The sequence below is a fragment of the Notolepis coatsorum genome (assembly GCF_963971535.1).
Source record: "Notolepis coatsorum genome assembly, chromosome: 2".
In the NCBI taxonomy this organism is placed as follows: Eukaryota; Metazoa; Chordata; class Actinopteri; order Aulopiformes; family Paralepididae; genus Notolepis; species Notolepis coatsorum.
Window position 1 is genome coordinate 62443479 of NC_140166.1, and position 20364 is coordinate 62463842.

Consider the following 20364-nt stretch of genomic DNA (forward strand, 5'->3'; position numbering starts at 1 on the left):
TCCTACACGTGGATGGAACCTATAAACTTGACCTATAAACTTGACATTGTATTGCAATTCTTGTATGCAAGTTACTATACAAAAATACAAATAAAGTGTATTATAATAATAATAATAATTATTATTATTATCATTATCATTATTACAATTGTATTATTGTTGTAATTATTATTATTATTATTGCTAAGATTTGCCGAATGCTTTTGACGGGGTTTGCAAACAAATCTCTAGTAAGACAAAATAATAATATAATGTGTCTTTGTGTGATAGCTAATACATCCCCCTCCTTTTTCCTCCAATTTTCTCCCATCCCAATGTTAGTCGTTATGCCAATTCCCGATCCCCTTCCTGGTCGCTGCGCACTTACCCCCCACAGTCGGTCTGGGAGAGTGGAGGCTATCACGTGCTTCCTCCGACACACGTCCAGCCAATCAACCGCTTCTTTTCACCTGGCAGCGCGGATTCTCACTGAGAGGGCGTAGCGTGTGGAAGGATCACACTATCCCACTCAGGTCCTATCCGCGCTTAGCAGGCGCCCCGACCAAACTGTAGGAGTCGCTGTTTACAACGACCCGGACCCACCCCGCCAGCTTCTCCCACCCTCTAATACAGCCAATTGTATTAGTGTGAACGGCCAGCCAAGCTGGTGACAACCCCGGAGCTGTGAGCTGGATTCGAACAGGCGAATCCAGCCGCTCCGGGGTTGGTGACGAACGCAATCTCCGTTACGCCACCTGACCGCCCTGCTAATACATGCATTATTAATGTGTGAACAGACAGGGGCACCATTGAGTATAAACCGGAGAGAAACCGTCAAGGTTAAGCGCTCACCTTGATCTCTACAGCATCGTTATGTAGCGAAGCTGTTAACGGTGTCAGGGCAAACCAGAGACGCAGTGTGTTGAACTTGTCAGCAGAAATAAAAATGTGCATACTTGTGAAATAGTACCCCAATGCTCTGATTCAGGAACATAGACTTGTGACTATGCTGCATTTATGTTGCTATTTCTGTTAGCTATAGCCATCTATGCAGGGGAAATAATATCAGCTCGCCAAGTGGCTCCACTCTTAAACCCTCCAGGGCTTTTCTTCTATATATAACCTGAAATAAAGTTAATGATTCATTCATTTCCTGGGCTGATGAAGACCATAACATAATATAAGGGTAATACCTAGTATTTCATGAATGACCTATGCTCCCCAAAGAGCAAAAGGGTTTAAGTCAAGTAAGTCAATACCTAGTACCTAGTAATACATAATATAATATATAACATACATAAGTAATACCTAACGTTAGTACCTAGACATTGGGATTCTTGAAACACTGTCTGGAAAACAGGACAAGCGGAGAGAATTGTGCAGAATAGTTTATTTATTTAACGTTTGGAAGAACCCTGCCCTCTTTTCTTGATCCTCCAATCACAACTGTCGCTTACGCGATAAGCGGTAAGCGACAGTTGCGATTGGAGGATCAAGAAAAGAGGGCAGGGTTTGAGATAGGTCCATTCCAAAGGGAAAGGGGGTGTTTGACTTTTTGATGTATGGTCTGGTCTCTATGACATAATTAGGAGAATGCGTTTGACTCATAATGTAAAATGATCATAAATACACAATCTATACAATTATAATAATAATAGTAATCAAATTATAATATTTAAAAAAAAATCCAGTTTGAATGGGCATGCGGCTTCTGCCGCCAGCCAATCTCAGGTGAGAAACATTAACCAAGCCAAGGTCACATCATGTCTCCCCTCCTGGTGGAGAAACAGGAACGGTCCGAATCCTCCCTCGCACCAATTACTCACGGTAGCCTAGCCAGGCACGTGCACACATAGAGCTCGAGCACCTGCCCTCTTGTGCCTCATAAAAAGTGCCCTTTTAATGGCAAGTCTTTTTATTTTAAATTTGTTTGCCATAATTGTCTTTCAAGGATAAGTGAGCTCCCGCGCTGATTATTATAGTTAAAAAAGGGCCCCCAAAAATCGGGCTCGCACGCGCACGGGGCCCAGTGCCCTTTTCAGCCTTTGAGCCCCGGCCCCTCTAAAGTCCTGTGCACGGCCCTGCTGGTGGCTACTCGGCGACGGCAGCCGAAGGAAAACAAATGCGGATATCAAATGCATTTAAAAAAGGAGTGAACTTCACATTTCAAAGCTGAATACACACACATGAATACCGCTGAACGCCAGCACTGGAAAAATCCCACGAGCCGAATAGGAGAGAAGCAGCCGCCAGTGAACCGAGGACCGCGAATGGTTAGTGCTCTTTAGCAGCGAGGGCCCCGCGCGGTGAATCCATCAGGACGGAGAGCAGCGGGCTTAACGGCCCTCTGGAAACGGCCCCGTGGGCCCCCCCAGCAGGCACGTGCACACATAGAGGCCAAGGGGTGCTTGAGCACCTGCCTTTTTGAGCCTCATTAAAAAAGTGCCCTTTTTTATTTTTTTATTTAATTTAATTTTTACCGTTACGTATATAGACTGCCCTTCCAACTGAAAAATGTCAGGATAGAATAAAAATATTAGGTAAAGAGAAAGAGATGCCCCATATTCCATTGCAGTTTGCACGGCCTCCTCAGCGTGCCTCTCCGCGGATCTATATATTTTATGCATAGCGTGGGTGGTGATGATGATGATGATGATGATGATGATAGAAACCGCTGTGGCGCATACAGTTGAATGCTGGTATTACACTCACTGAGGGACACGAAGAAGTCAAGTCCGATGGGATTTGGGAATCTCAAATACAAATCGGGATTGGAATAAAAAATGCATTTATATTAAACAATACAGAATATACAGCACTTCTTGGGGTCTGTAGGGTAAGCACTTATTCCCTCCCCCCTGAACATTTATGGAGATGTATGGGCCTTTTAAGTCAGTGATAAAAGTGTCTTTCAAGGATAAGTGAGCTCCTGCACTGATTATTATAGTTCAATATTCAATATTTGATCACCAAAATCCCCCAAAAAGCATAAAAAGGGGGCCCCCCGCCCGAAAAGGGCCCTTAGAAATCGGGCTTGCGCGCTACACGCGCTCGGTTAATATATACACACAAGTATATGCCCTTTTCGGCCTTTGAGCACCTGCCCCTCTAAAGTCCTGTGCACGTCCCTGCCCCCCCAGAGACCCGGTGACACGACACATCCCCCCTCCTCTCCAACACGAAACATAACTCATCGCATTTGACTTCCTCGGCTCATAATAACGTTTTATAGCGGCGATTCCCGCGTGTCTTTAATCATGAGTCATGATCGCCGTTGACAAATGCGTTTGATCTCTCCTCCTCCTCGGGCCCATGCTTCATCTTAAGGAGTCTTTTATTTGGTTATCAATGTTTTATAATCAATCGGGGACACGATATGAATGCATTTGATCGCCGTTATCCAATAAAGGCACACGGTGGCACATACATCACGCCGGCACAGACGCCCTCGAGTCGAGATCACGAACTAGCACACTGTGGCCAACGGCCTGCATACTAAGATAGAAGTCTCTAAGGGGAAGACTAATGTTCTTGCCATTCTCCACTTCCTGCCTGATTAATCTGAGGCTGAACGCTGACCGCTTTGCACCGCCGCTGTGTTTCACACGACCTCTCGCAGCGGCACATCGCCGCGCTAATGACTGGATACGCCGCACCGCGAGCCACGGGACGCTGAGCCGTTTGAGGATAACGATTCGGGCGGGTTATCAGCGAAATATGATGCGTGTGTGTGTGTGTGTGTGTGTGATCCGATTCATGATGTGACGTAGGGCTTATTACGGACGGATATATTACATTGTTTCGCATCTTTTCATTGTATTATTATAGCTCACAATGCGTTTGGTAGAGAAGTAGCTTAAAAACACATTCATGTATTCGAGTATTATGTCAGTGATCTTTAGAATGAAAATGTCTTTAATTAGATCTTTTGGGTTTTGGTGATAGTTCTGATGATGGTTAGATAGTTTCTTTCTTTCTTTCTTTCTTTCTTTCTTTCTTTCTTTCTTTCTTTCTTTCTTTCTTTCTTTCTTTCTTTCTTTTTTTTTTTTTTTTTTTTTTTTTTTTGATCTTTTTCCCCCTCCATTTTCCTCCGATTTTCTCCCATCCCAATGTTAGTCGTATGCCAATTCCCAGTCCCTTCCTGGTCGCTGCGCACTTACCCCCCACAGTCAGATCATCTGGGAGAGTGGAGGCTACCACGTGCTTCCTCCGACACACGTCCAGCCAATCACCGCTTCTTTTCACCTGGCAGCGCGGATTCTCATTGAGAGGGCATAGCGTGTGGGAGGACCACACTATCCCCCTCGAGTCCTATCCGCGCTTAGCAGGCGCCCCGACCGAACTGTAGGAGTCGCTGTTTACAACGACCCGGACCCACCCCGCCAGCTTCTCCCACCCTCTAATACAGCCAATTGTATTAGTGCAGACGGCCAGCCAAGCTGGTGACAACCCCGGAGCTGTGAGCTGGATTCGAACAGGCGAATCCAGCTCACAGCTCCGGGGTTGGTGACGAACGCAATCTCCGCTCGGCCACCTAACCGCCCCGTTTCTTTCTTTCTTTCTGTGCTGAAGGCATGGTGCCTACTGAGGAGTACACAAATGGGGGCTGTACTGTAGTACCAGGACCATGGGTATGTGAGGAGCCTCGCTCCGCCACTATGCTGCACAAATAAGAAATACAATTTCCAAGCATTGTGAAAATGTAAATATGAATAAAACAAATGCAATAACACAAACAAACACAAAGTATACAGCACACCTGCATATATCATTATCCTGCGTGACTAAGCCATTTCTTCATATCTTGTTTAAGATTTCTTTCTGAGTCAATACTTTTTATGGACAGTGGCAGTTTATTCCACCGAAAGGTCTTTTTCCCCCATTGAGCTTTTGAAATTGCAACTTTTGATGTCAGTTAAACATGACCGAGTCGAACACACACACAGCTCGCACCCACCTTCAGACGCAGGCGGGTGGGTGTTACAGTCCCTCTGGGGGTCAGGGGTCATGATGATGACAGAGTGAACACCCACCTTCAGACGCAGGCGGGTGGGTGTTACAGTCCCTCTGGGGGTCAGGGGTCATGATGATGACAGAGTGAACACCCACCTTCAGACGCAGGCGGGTGGTGTTACAGTCCCTCAGGGGGTCAGGGGTCATGATGATGACAGAGTGAACACCCACCTTCAGACGCAGGCGGGTGGGTGTTACAGTCCCTCTGGGGGTCAGGGGTCATGATGATGACAGAGTGAACACCCACCTTCAGACGCAGGCGGGTGGTGTTACAGTCCCTCAGGGGGTCAGGGGTCATGATGATGACAGAGTGAACACCCACCTTCAGACGCAGGCGGGTGGTGTTACAGTCCCTCAGGGGGTCAGGGGTCATGATGATGACAGAGTGAACACCCACCTTCAGACGCAGGCGGGTGGTGTTACAGTCCCTCAGGGGGTCAGGGGTCATGATGATGACAGAGTGAACACCCACCTAAGGGTCAGGGGTCATACCTTCAGGCGCAGGCGGGTGGGTGTTACAGTCCCTCAGGGTCAGGGGTCATGATGACAGAGTGAACACCCACCTAAGGGTCAGGGGTCATACCTTCAGGCGCAGGCGGGTGGGTGTTACAGTCCCTCAGGGTCAGGGGTCAGGGGTCATACCTTCAGGCGCAGGCGGGTGGGTGTTACAGTCCCTCAGGGTTAGGGGTCAGGGGTCATACCTTCAGACGCAGGCGGATGGTGTTGCAGTCCCTCAGCGGGTTCAGCTTCAGCGTCTCTCCCAGGTTGTTGCAGCTGGAACTCTGCTGCTGCAGCTCACAGCAAACACACACGCCGTCGCTGTCGAACTTGAGCTGCGGGAGAGCAGGGGACAACACACACACACACTCACACACGCACACACATGAACACACACGCACACGCACACACATGAACACACATACACACGCACATGCATGAACACACATACACACGCACACATATGAACACACACGCACACGCACAAACATGAACACACATACACACGCACACATATGAACACACATACACACACACACACACACACACTCACACACGCACACGCACAAACATGAACACACATACACACGCACACACACACACACACACACACACACATGAACACACACACACACGCACACACATGAACACACACACACGCACACATATGAACACACATACACACGCACACACACATGCACACACATGAACACACACACACACGCACACACATGAACACACACACACACACGCACACATATGAACACACACACACACACACACACACACATGAACACACACACACACACGCACACACATGAACACACACACACACACACACACTCACACACGCACACGCACAAACATGAACACACATACACACGCACACATATGAACACACATACACACACACACACACGCACACACATGAACACACACACACACACGCACACATATGAACACACATACACACACACACATACACACAGATCAGACCTGGATCCTCTGGTTTGGCCATAATGGTTTGTCCAGAAAGACAATAATACAGGTACACAGTACAGTATATGGCTACTATAGGATAGATTTCAAAGTTATTTTATTTGTCTACAAAGCTCTTAACCTCTTAAGAAGCCCCGAGCCCTATTTTCTGAAAATCCGCCTAAAATACATACCTAAGTAAATGGAATATTGCTCCACTTCTACAAGGGTCCATTTGCATATTCTTGGTATCTATAGGGACATCTATGGACCACCACTACATGGTGTGTCTTATCCCATTGTGATAATGTGAATGAACCTAAATATGCAATTTAACTGATTAGATACACAAAATGTATTTACTTATGTTAATTTTATTGTGTTGATGTTTTCCATTTCTGCAAAATAAGTATGTACATTTTGTTTGGTTTGGTAAACCAAACAATTCGTCTATCAGTGTGTACTGTATCTGTATGTGTAGGGGCAGCAGGTACAACTAAGAATGTTCTTCTTCCTGTTCCTTTCGGCCACGGAATTTAGTGGAGCATATTAATATGTACTGTTGGGACTGTAATAATTCCATGTACGAATAAATAAAAATGAAATGAAATGAAAACATTGTGACGTGAGCGGTTCAGTAGCAGCCTGCCTGCGTGTGGGACCTGCAGCAGAGAGAGGCAGCGCGCTGGGAGGGTTTTAGGGTCAGGGTTCGATTCAGCAGCAGTCTGCCCTGCAGCAGAGAGAGGCAGCAGAGAGAGGAAGCAGAGAGAGGCAGCGAGCTGGGAGGGTTTTAGGGTCAGGGTTCGATTCAGCAGCAGTCTGCCCTGCAGCAGAGAGAGGCAGCAGAGAGAGGAAGCAGAGATTGGCAGCGAGCTGGGAGGGTTTGAGGGTCAGGGTTCGATTCAGCAGCAGTCTGCTCTGCAGCGTGTGAGACCTGCAGCAGAGAGAGCAGGCAGCGCGCTGGAAGGAGCTTCCAGGCGAGGCAGCTGAGGTGGAGTCTATACCAACGCATGACATGACCCAGATCCAGAGAGAAAGCAGGACAGGAAGCCAACATGTATGGGTTAATTACATTGGGGAGAGGAGATGAGAAGCATTAATATTTCAGTCACGACTAAGAGAGGATCTCCCGGGAGTCGCATGGGGCTATATACAGGACCGCCTGCGATGCCAGCTCCTCTATACAGGACCAGCTCCTCTATACAGGACCAGCTCCTCTATACAGGACCAGCTCCTCTCCTCTCCTCTTATCGTGCAGAAAACGAACTCGATCCAAATTTTTTTACATTATTCTTTATACTTTAACCTCTGACTGATGTACACAGATGTGACTGCACACGATATGTGTTGATAATATACTCCGTGATTCATACGACTCAGGTACCTTGCTCTGACAACGACAGTAATGGGGGAGGGTTACGTGGGGGGGGGGGGGGGGGGTCTATTATTTGGGGGGGATGGGATGACATTGTCCTAACTATTATTATTATTTAAATTATAAAAAAATAAATAACTGATGTAGAGGCTAAATGCTTATGCTCCAAGCATACCAACAGACATGTCTCAAGGGGGGTGAGAGGGTGGGAGGGAGAAATAATTTTTTTTTTTAAATCTATTCACTGTAAACTGTATGTAAATTGAGAATGCAAAAAAAAGAAATAAAAAAAAAATGCTTCTTACAGAGTGTCCTCGAGTCCAGAGTTGTGTTGATGGCAAATGTACAGATATCCCTTGAGACCCCATTAGGATGTACCCAGTACCCACCCACCCTCTTTTCCCGATCCTCCAATCAGAAGAAGTGTGTTTGAGATGGGTCCATTAGAGTTATTATTAACACGATTCGCGATTATTTACGTCAGACACATCTGTACACTACTGCAATGCTGCGAGTCTGCCCACGTGACAAGGTGTGTTGTATAGCATGCAAGGGGATCATGAATATATAATGCAAATCGTTGTTATTTCTTGGCTGTGATTTCATTGGACAGAGTAGCCGTACGGAGGGGGTTGCTAGGCAACAGCTTTGGTCCACGTTGATTTCCCGTCAGCTATTACTATTAACAAACACTGCAACATGGACTGACTTAAAACATTTCTGTACACTCTGGATGTCTGTGCAAATTGTTTTACGTCTGTACAAGGAAAAGCCTCGACCCACGTAGGAGTTGATTTTCTGCCCAGTCGGAGGAAACATATCGGTACTCTCTTTGCCGCTACATCACGCTGTTGAAAGCCTGTTAGTGGGTACATCGCTTGCCTGAGGAAAACACTTTGAATTCAACTTTTGTTAAAATCCGCATTCAAAGCCCTGAGCAGCTCACAGTCCTAATGCTGCTCACTCAATTCTACCAGCTGTCCAAAACAAAAGACACACACACGCGCACGCACTCACACGCACGCACACGCACACACGCACACACACACACACACACACAGTCACACACACACACGCACACGCACACACGCGCACGCACACACACACACACACGTATACAGACGTACACACAACAAACATTCTAGAAGTTTCCAAAAACATGCCGCACAGCCTCATGCAGGAAAAGCACATTTGTCTAATCTGTCTAACTAATAAATGATAGATTTGATTAGTTTAGTTTGGCTCTACTTCAACTTCAAATTACTTTATTTTCCTTTCGGAACTTAATTTGTGCAGTGGTTAAAATACAAAAACATACAGTCACAATACATAGACACTCATCACTATAAAAAAAAAAAACACCAGCTTCGTTAAAACTACAGTAAAAAGACCACTATATAAAAAAACACCAACTACATTAAAACTACAGTACTTAAAGCATGATATATTAAAATCCATGTGGAGCAGTTCTATGTGTATATAAATAATACATAATAGTAGTACAGGTGATATATGTCCATCAGGTGGAAGTAGTCCAAAGTCCTCTATCGTTTTATTTTATCCACTAACACGAATTCACAGTGAATTATAGTCAAAACATGACACTAAGTTGGCAAGAGTAGTACAGAACATGTGCATGTAACACCTTCCCAAAGCTAATAACCCCAGGCACCATGTGGCAGCAGGCAGCTATGTGGCAGATACACTGAGAGCCCTGTCACACAGACGTGAGAGGAGAGGGGCGTCACGAGGTGAGTGAGGACACCAGGGGGCGCTCACACACACACACACACACACACACACACACACACACACACACACACACACACACGCACGCGCACACATACATACACATACACATACACACACACACACACACACGCACGCACGCGCACACATACATACACATACACACACACACACACGCACGCACGCGCACACATACATACACATACACGTACACACACACACACACACACACACACACACACACACACACACACACACACACACACACAGTCTTTCTCCAAACAGAGAATGATTATATTTGTCTTAATAACAATGGGTAATCAGCCAGAGAGACGCATACTGACTGAGCCCTAATATTAAGAGGATTGTGACAGAGAGATGGCCTATTGCTATTTTTATTTTATAATTCTATTCTATTCTATTGTGCATCTATGTTAACCCATTATTCGCCAATCACGTGTTAAGGCGGGTTTCTCCGCCATGCGTTGTCTGCCAATAACTCCGTAAGGCGTGTTTGAGATCAATATTTCATATTTTCGTCATGGTATTCATATTTCACCCACGGAGTCTTGGGTGATGCTGTCTGGGCCATCACAACTCTGCAACGCTTCAATACCGCCACCTCGTGGCCGATCGACGAGTTGCCAAACCGGAAGTGGCCGGACGTGCTTGGTCCGTCCCCTATTTTCGTCCGGCCACTCGCTTATCGTCCCGGGGCTCAATACAGACACCGTCGATATGCCATAACTCAATAATCAACATGATTTGGACGTGTATTAGTAATATACAAACCGGAAATGGATCGCATCGATCAACATCCCATAATAGCGATCTTTTTGCTCCACTCTCATCGCCCAACGCTACGAGGAGACTGGGGTGAGTTTCAGCGTTTTTCTTTACCATTTTCTATACAAACTGCTCTGATCAATATATCACCCATACTACATGAATCATTTAACGTCTGTCATTGAATTATAAACGACCCCCCCCCCCTCCGTTCACCCGCAGATGACCAGTCATGACGTTTAGGACCATGTACAGTTGAAATTTTTAATATAACGTTGATCGGTATCAAACTGCATTTGATCATCTAATATATGCATTTATGCCTATATCTCACGTTCTATGAAATACTGCAGAAAACGATAAAAACATATTTATACTCTAGACGGTATTTTAGTATGAATGTGTGAATGAAAAAGTAAAACGTTCCTACATCCTGAACGATAGATAATTGATGTTGAATGGGCCATAGTAATGTCAATTTAGCAATACAATTTAAAAAGTTATAGCCCTGCAAAGAAGGTGAACATCTCCATAGACTTATAGCCAGGGGTGCAGTGGTGGGCATACACGGTCAAACGACGTTTAGGCTTCGCCACTGAGGCAGCATCCTATTATTATGCAAAGTCTAGGTGATAAGTGCCGGCCGGCGCGACAAGTCATTTTTGTGTCGTCGCGCCGGCCGGCACTTATCACCTAGACTGTGTGTGTGTGTGTGTGTGTGTGTGTGTGTGTGTGTGTGTGTGTGGAGTGTTGGGCGTGTGTTATGTGACAAAAGACCGCCCGTCTTGTCCCCAGCTCCGCCTCATGAAAGAGGAGAGAGACATGTATGCGCATGCACGGGAGCGCGCGTGCACGTGACGTTTGGCCTTGGCCCATATTACGACTGCACCACTGCTTATAGCGCTGGCAGAGAGGGTACAATGATGGGTACAATGCCCGGCAGAGAATGGGTTAATTTCGTTTATATTCCATTTTGTTTAATTCCACCTTTTTATTTTTTATTCTACCATAATTGTCTGTCCATCAATGTCGCACCGAAAACAACTACATCGAATTCCTTGTGTGTGAAAACTACTTGGCAATAAAGACCTTTCTGATTCTGACTTGTTATTGGAACTGTGAGGTGTGTGTGTGTGTGTGTGTGTGTGTGTGTGTGTGTGTGTGTGTGTGTGTGTGTGTGTGTGTGTGTGTGTGTGTGTGTGTGTGTGTGTGTGTGTGTGTGTTTGTGCGTGCGTGCGTGTGTGTGTGTGTGCGCATGTATGTAGAGGCAGACATACTCTGTGGATAAAGCTGAGAGAGAGAGATAATAAGTAATGTACTGATTTCTTTTGATTTCTCTGTTTGATTGTTTTGTTTTGTTCGGCTTTGGCAATGTAAACGTATGTTTCCCATGTCAATAAAGCCCATTTGAATTTAATTGAAATTGAGAGAGAGAGAGAGAGAGAGAGAGAGAGAGAGAGAGAGAGAGAGAGAGAGAGAGATAGAGAGCGAGAGAGACAGACAGACAGACAGACAGACAGACAGACAGACAGACAGACAGACAGACAGACAGACAGACAGACAGACAGACAGACAGACAGACAGACAGACAGACAGACAGACAGACAGACAGACAGACAGACAGACAGGGAGAGAGAGAGAGAGAGAGGGGACATGGTCTTTCAGCAGTTGATCAGGATGAAAACGTGACATCAGGAGCTTTATACCCATGAGGCTCTATTAACACCTCTTCACAAACTGATTTTGAACAGTGATCCTCTCCATGGACTGAATCACAAGGCCTAATAGAGCTCTTTCATGGTACTAGTATAGCCTCTGACAAATCAATATAACTTAAGAGGGAGAGGGAATCTTAAACAACCAATGGTACACACTACGCTGAAAAGCATGTGCATATCTGTTTGTGGAGTGAAGTTGTGGAACAATTTACCTGAATACATCAAACTGAGTAAACATATGGCACAATTTAAAAAAGCAGCTTAAAAAATAAATACAGAAATGAGTAATGAGGATAAACAAAGTATAATGTTATATTGTGTTATGTAGTGCTGCACTGTATTCACTGCTGTCAAGCGAATCAAGTTTTTTTCTCTTTTCGTACCATAAGTAAAAGTATATTCTATATTGTATTATACTAACTCATGTTATATCTAGTCAAATTAATGGAAGAACAAATGTAAATGTAAGGGGGTAGGGATCAATAAGCTTATAGCTTCCCTCTACTCCTTTTTTGGACATGTCTGCTAACCAAACACATTGCTCTTGACTTTTTGTTTATAGTTCCTTTTTTGTTAAAAAAAAATTTAAACAACACTCAAGGCTAACACTTTATTTTTTTTAAATAAATATTTTTTTTGTTTGACGGAGCTAAATACCGTGATTTGTTTGGAGGAATATGGAGAATACATGTTCAAAAATAAACTTTTTCATTCATTCTGTTGAAGTCAGAGGTTCTGTGTAGGATTGTTAGTAACTGTCTAACTGCATATATAACTGTTTCCACCAGTAACTGTCTAACTGCATATGTAACTGTTTCCACTAGAGGGCGCTCTAGGCGGAGTCACTCAGGTACACCACCATGTGGCGAGTATAAATGTAGATGTCTCCTCCCACTTCTTTCTCTTTCCCCCAGCCTCTCAGTGAGAGAAGATCTGTATAGTAACTGCTCTGCCATGTGAATAATAAACCACGCCGATTAAAGGCTCAAGATAGAAACCATGCCTCTTGACCACATTATTGTCGCCCTATAGCCGAATTCTGTTAACACATTCATTCATTCAATGCTCCGTTGTGCACGTCTGTAACACTATCAAGTCAAGTCAAGAGTTTTAATTGTCACGGCATACAAGTATACAATGAAATGCGGGTGGTCTTGCCCGCAACGATGTGCAATACAGTGGTACAACATATAATAGAATCCAATAAAAAACTATGGACTGCTAGCGCCCGTGGTGGAAAGAGGAGAGAGGTCATTCAGTTCTAGACCGCATGGTATAGCATAATGACATAGAGTTAAAACTGTATATTGTATAGTAGTGTGTAACGTTCGGGGTTCTAGTCTTAGGAACCCTACTGTCATTCTGGAGTTATTTCCCCTGGTGGTTGGTATCTGCACTCACTGTCGGTCACGCCACATTCCTGATGTGTCACTCCCTGTTCCGTCACCACTGGTCGCTGTCACTGTGCTGTCATTTGTACCTGTCACTGATTGATGCATTGGAATGTTTGGGTTTTGACTATTTATTCACTGGTTGTTTCTCTCTGCCCCTGTCGAGGCTTCAGACTGTCGATCGTGTGGAAGGAGCTGGAGATATTGCTGACCTTCTCGCTGTAGATTTATCCGCTGTATCTACCCTTTCTCTCAAGTTGACGCTCGGCGTCTTTTCCTGGCTTCCCTGTTGCTCTGTGATCTTACATTAAAAGACACCTCGAAGAAAGAGCAACCATTCTCTGTCTCACATTATGGCCTCCGCCATTGGACTCACATTTGCTTACCTGCACTCGTGACAGTAGTGTACATAGGACCCAGTGCCTTCTCAGGAATCTAGCACGTCTATTTTATCATGCCCATCTTAAAGGGGAACTATTTTACTATTTCTTTCACTATTTGGGCACTTTTACACAATTCCTGTGAGTCTATGGAACACCTCTGTAATATATATATATTTTTTTATTCATTGTTTTGTATTTCTCAAAAACAGCATTTTTCTACCTCAAGATCTCGAGCTGTTTTGAGCCTGGGCTCCTAAACCACTGTGCAGCGTCGTGTTCGCCTGAACATTAACATGCAGCCTGGGCTCCTAAACCACTGTGCAGCGTCGGCCCCCCTGAACATTAACATGCAGCCTGGGCTCCTAAACCACTGTGCTATACGGCCCCGCCTGAACATTAACATGCAGCCTGGGCTCCTAAACCACTGTGCTATACGGCCCCGCCTGAACATTAACATGCAGCCTGGGCTCCTAAACCACTGTGCTATACGGCCCCGCCTGAACATTAACATGCAGCCTGGGCTCCTAAACCACTGTGCTATACGGCCCCGCCTGAACATTAACATGCAGCCTGGGCTCCTAAACCACTGTGCTATACGGCCCCGCCTGAACATTAACATGCAGCCTGGGCTCCTAAACCACTGTGCAGCGTCGGCCCCCCTGAACATTAACATGCAGCCTGGGCTCCTAAACCACTGTGCTATACGGCCCCGCCTGAACATTAACATGCAGCCTGGGCTCCTAAACCACTGTGCTATACGGCCCCGCCTGAACATTAACATGCAGCCTGGGCTCCTAAACCACTGTGCTATACGGCCCCGCCTGAACATTAACATGCAGCCTGGGCTCCTAAACCACTGTGCTATACGGCCCCGCCTGAACATTAACATGCAGCCTGGGCTCCTAAACCACTGTGCTATACGGCCCCGCCTGAACATTAACATGCAGCCTGGGCTCCTAAACCACTGTGCAGCGTCGGCCCCCCTGAACATTAACATGCAGCCTGGGCTCCTAAACCACTGTGCTATACGGCCCCCCTGAACATTAACATGCAGCCTGGGCTCCTAAACCACTGTGCTATACGGCCCCGCCTGAACATTAACATGCAGCCTGGGCTCCTAAACCACTGTGCTATACGGCCCCGCCTGAACATTAACATGCAGCCTGGGCTCCTAAACCACTGTGCTATACGGCCCCGCCTGAACATTAACATGCAGCCTGGGCTCCTAAACCACTGTGCTATACGGCCCCGCCTGAACATTAACATGCAGCCTGGGCTCCTAAACCACTGTGCTATACGGCCCGCCTGAACATTAACATGCAGCCTGGGCTCCTAAACCACTGTGCTATACGGCCCCGCCTGAACATTAACATGCAGCCTGGGCTCCTAAACCACTGTGCTATACGGCCCCGCCTGAACATTAACATGCAGCCTGGGCTCCTAAACCACTGTGCTATACGGCCCCGCCTGAACATTAACATGCAGCCTGGGCTCCTAAACCACTGTGCTATACGGCCCCGCCTGAACATTAACATGCAGCCTGGGCTCCTAAACCACTGTGCTATACGGCCCCGCCTGAACATTAACATGCAGCCTGGGCTCCTAAACCACTGTGCTATACGGCCCTGCCTGAACATTAACATGCAGCCTGGGCTCCTAAACCACTGCGCAGCGGCGGCGTCGCCTGAACATTAACATGCAGCGGTGTCTCTCTGACATCACATATCAGCACATTTTCAAATGACTCAGTTCAGTGAGGGTGAATATTGTGAGAGGAGAATTGGAAGAGTGCGCCAATATGAGAATTTTGAGACATAGATCATATTAATATAAGTTCACATAGCTAGGAAACAATGCTAAACACTGAAAAAGGCCATTTATAAGATAGTTCCCCTTTAAGTCTTTTTATTATCTGTTTTTTTATGTCTATTTTATTATTAGTATTATTGCACAATCGAAGTGGGCATGCCCTGGTATGTATATGTGACAAACATATAAACCTCTTGAATCTTGAATCATGTCCGAGCTTTTTGACATTCCAAGAACGCTAAACCTGTAACTCACTGTAAAGTACAGAGCAGATCATGATGTGATAAGATCTTTGCTTTTAGATGTATTTTAGGCAGTTAGCACCCAGGTGTTCGTAGCCAACAATGCTCTCTGCACCTGGGCACCCATTAGATACTGTATGGGCACACATTAGATACTGTATGGGCACACATTAGATACTGTATGGGCACACATTAGATACTGTATGGGCACACATTAGATACTGTATGGGCACACATTAGATACTGTATGGGCACACATTAGATACTGTATGGGCCACAGCTTGCTGGGATTATACATACAGTATATACACACAGCTATTGCACATGTATATTACACATTTTATCTTGTTTTATTTTTTACTTTGATGTATAGGTGTTTATGGACATTTATTTCTTTGGTCTCTGCATCTGAATTACATTTCCCTAGTTTTCAGTTGTAATCCCTGGGCTAGATGTTTAAGCCACCACACCTGGGTGATCAATAAAGATACATCTTATCGTATCACTGTAGCTATTTACACCTGGGTGATCAATAAAGATACATCTTATCGTATCACTGTAGCTATTTACACCTGGGTGATCAATAAAGATACATCTTATCGTATCACTGTAGCTATTTACACCTGGGTGATCAATAAAGATAGATCTCATCGTATCACTGTAGCTATTTACACCTGGGTGATCAATAAAGATACATCTTATCACTGTAGTTATTTACACCTGGGTGATCAATAAAGATACATCTTATCACTGTAGTTATTTACACCTGGGTGAGTCACAGCTAGTACATGAGAACCCAGGCGCAGAATATAGAGACAGACAGGATACACACTGTAGTCGAGAGTATACACTGGTATACACACTGTAGTCAAGGGTATACACAATGTTGTCAAGGGTATACACAATGTAGTCAAGGGTATACACACTGTAGTCAAGGGTATACACTGGTATACACACTGTAGTCAAGAGTATACACTGGTATACACACTGTAGTCAAGGGTATACACAATGTTGTCAAGGGTATACACAATGTAGTCAAGGGTAGACACACTGTAGTCAAGGGTATACACTGGTATACACACTGTAGTCAAGGGTATACACTGGTATACACACTGTAGTCAAGGGTATACACTGGTATACACACTGTAGTCAAGGGTATACACTGGTATACACAATGTAGTCAAGGGTATACACACTGTATTCAAGGGTATACACACTGTATTCAAAGGGTATACACACTGTAGTCAAGGGTATACACTGGTATACACACTGTAGTCAAGGGTATACACACTGTAGTCAAGGGTATACACACTGTAGTCAAGGGTATACACACTGTAGTCAAGGGTATACACTGGTATACACACTGTAGTCAAGAGTATACACTGGTATACACACTGTAGTCAAGGGTATACACTGGTATACACACTGTAGTCAAGGGTATACACTGGTATACACACTGTAGTCAAGGGTATACACTGGTATACACACTGTAGTCAAGGGTATACACTGGTATACACACTGTAGTCAAGGGTATACACTGGTATACACACTGTAGTCAAGGGTATACACTGGTATACACACTGTAGTCAAGGGTATACACTGGTATACACACTGTAGTCAAGGGTATACACTGGTATACACACTGTAGTCAAGGTTATACACTGGTATACACACTGTAGTCAAGGGTATACACTGGTATACACACTGTAGTCAAGGGTATACACTGGTATACACACTGTAGTCAAGGGTATACACTGGTATACACACTGTAGTCAAGGGTATACACTGGTATACACACTCTAGTCAAGGGTATACACTGGTATACACACTGTAGTCAAGGGTATACACTGGTATACACACTGTAGTCAAGGGTATACACTGGTATACACAGTCCTACCTCTTTCTCTGAGCATAATACAGTATACTCACCTACCTATAAGCCCAATTACCATATTATTGGAGGGCGGGGTCATCCCCTGACCCGCCAGATCTGAACCCTGTTGGGGTCGGCACTTTAAAGACTTAAACAGATAAGAGTACCTACGTAGTCACCAGTAGTTCCTCAAAGTAGTAGTTCCGAAAACAACGAGCGCATAACTTGTGACCAGATGGGATTGTCGCGTGATCTCGTGAAAGTTAACACCAGGGAACAAAATTAACTTTTTGACTTACCAGCCATTTGGCTGGTAGATTTTAAAAACTACCAGCCAGGCAGATTTTTTACCAGCCATTGGCGGTTGGCTGGTACTTATTTTGTTCCCTGGTTAACACCAACCAGCTAGTGGTCCATTAGCTGCACAGACGTGTCTGCTGGAACACAGGCAGTGTTCCACACTAAGTCCTATTTGTGGCTACAATGCAAGAGAGGAACTAGATACTGTAGGTAAAAAAGACCGGAGAGGTAGAAGTGGGGGATAGGATAGGTGTTACTGAAGGGGAATACCAATCAACTATGTTATACTATTATACTACTATAGTAGCCTATAATAAAGCCTTGTAACAATTGTTTTATAAATCAGTACAATTTGTATTGGAGAGAGTAGATTTGCCCCGATCCATAGATGTGCAAGTTGGCTATAATAAGGTAATTTATAGGCCTCATATTCTATATTCTATAATAATATTTCAAATTGCATGGGTCCGGATGGCAGAATTCAGTACTGTATCTACAAAACCTTCTGTTTAATCATCTTCCCTTTATTCATTTCCTTAAGATTTTTTGTACACGTGATCTCAAGAAGGTACTGAACGAACTCAGTACCTTCTTATGTCTGGTCATTTTTAGCATGGTGTTATTCACCGTCAAAGATGCAAAGAAAAATCATAATTCATATTCTCCTTTGTTTCATCACAATTTAAGCAAGCCTGGTAATAGACACAATATTTCTGACACTGCGAATACATTCACCGAGGTCCATAGATGTCTCTAGATACCAAGAACATGCAAATGGACCTTGTAGAAGTGGAGCAATATTCCATTTAATTAGGTATGTATTTTAGATGGATTTTCAGAAAATAGGGCTCCGGGCTTAAGAGGTTAATGGCAGGGTGTGGGGTGGTTCAGGATGTGGGGTGGTTCAGGGTGTGGGGTGGTTCAGGGTGTGGGGGGGTTCAGGATGTGGGGTGGTTCAGGGTGTGGGGTGGTTCAGGGTGTGGGGGGGTTCAGGATGTGGGGTGGTTCAGGGTGTGGGGTGGTTCAGAGTGTGGGAGGTTCAGGGTGTGGGGGGTTCAGGGTGTGGGGGGTTCAGAGTGTGGGGGGGTTCAGAGTGTGGGGGGTTGTGGGGGGTTCAGAGTGTGGGGGGGTTCAGAGTGTGGGGGGTTCAGAGTGTGGGAGGTTCAGGGGTGGGGGGTTCAGGGTGTGGGGGTTCAGAGTGTGGGGGTTCAGAGTGTGGGGGGTTCAGAGTGTGGGGGTTCAGAGTGTGGGGGGTTCAGAGTGTGGGGGGTTCAGGGTGTGGGGGGTTCAGAGTGTGGGGGTTCAGAGTGTGGGGGGGGGGGTTCAGGGTGTGGGGGGGTTCTGGATGTGGGGTGGTTCAGGGTGTGGGGTGGTTCAGGGTGTGGGGTGGTTCAGAGTGTGGGAGGTTCAGGGTGTGGGGGTTCAGGGTGTGGGGGTTCAGAGTGTGGGGGGGTTCAGAGTGTGGGGGGTTCAGAGTTGGGGGGTTCAGAGTGTGGGGGTTCAGAGTGGGGGGTTCAGGGTGTGGGGGGTTCAGAGTGTGGGGTCAGAGTGTGGGGGGGGGGGGGGGTTCAGGGTGTGGGGTGGTTCAGGGTGTGGGGGGGTTCAGGATGTGGGGTGGTTCAGGATGTGGGGTGGTTCAGGGTGTGGGAGGTTCAGAGTGTGGGAGTTCAGGGTGTGGGGGGTTAGGGTGTGGGGGGTTCAGAGTGTGGGGGGTTCAGAGTGTGGGGGGTCAGGGTGTGGGGGGTTCAGGGTGTGGGGGGGGGGGGGTTCAGGGTGTGGGGGGGTTCAGGGGTGTGGGGGGTTCAGGGTGTGGGGGGTTCAGGGTGTGGGGTGGGGGGGTTCAGGGTGTGGGGGGTTCAGGGTGTGGGGGGGGGGGTTCAGGTGTGGGGGGTTCAGGGTGTGGGGGTTCAGGGTGTGGGGGGTTCAGGGTGTGGGGTGGGGGGTTCAGGGTGTGGGGTCTCACCAGTTGGCAGTCTTCCAGAGAGTTGACCAGCTGAGCGTTCTGGCAGGACAGGATGGAACCCGCCAGGTTGAGCATCACACACACCGCAGACAGCAGCATGAAGAAGGTGATCTGAGAGAGAGAGAGAGAGAGAGAGAGAGAGAGAGAGAGAGAGAGAGAGAGAGAGAGAGAGAGAGAGAGAGAGAGAGAACATCAGCCATAGCATCAAAGCTTTGTTACTTGTTGGAGGTAATTCAGCGACAACTGGCTTTTCACTTTTGAAAATGTAAACATAGTAGAGATCAATCAGCATGATCAGAGAGAGAGA

At 46.0% G+C, this 20364-nt stretch overlaps 1 protein-coding gene across 1 annotated transcript in view; it reads right to left on the bottom strand.

Annotated features, from left to right (window-relative positions):
- fam189a1 (family with sequence similarity 189 member A1) overlaps positions 1-20156 on the bottom strand; it is a gene marked incomplete at both ends in the record, with an annotated part of 77402 nt that extends 57246 nt beyond the window's left edge. The window contains 2 exons of the mRNA XM_084308185.1: positions 5694-5825; positions 20058-20156. Of these exons, the coding sequence (XP_084164311.1) occupies positions 5694-5825; positions 20058-20156 (231 nt within the window). The remainder of the gene's footprint in view (positions 1-5693; positions 5826-20057) is intronic.
- Positions 20157-20364: the final 208 nt, after the last annotated feature.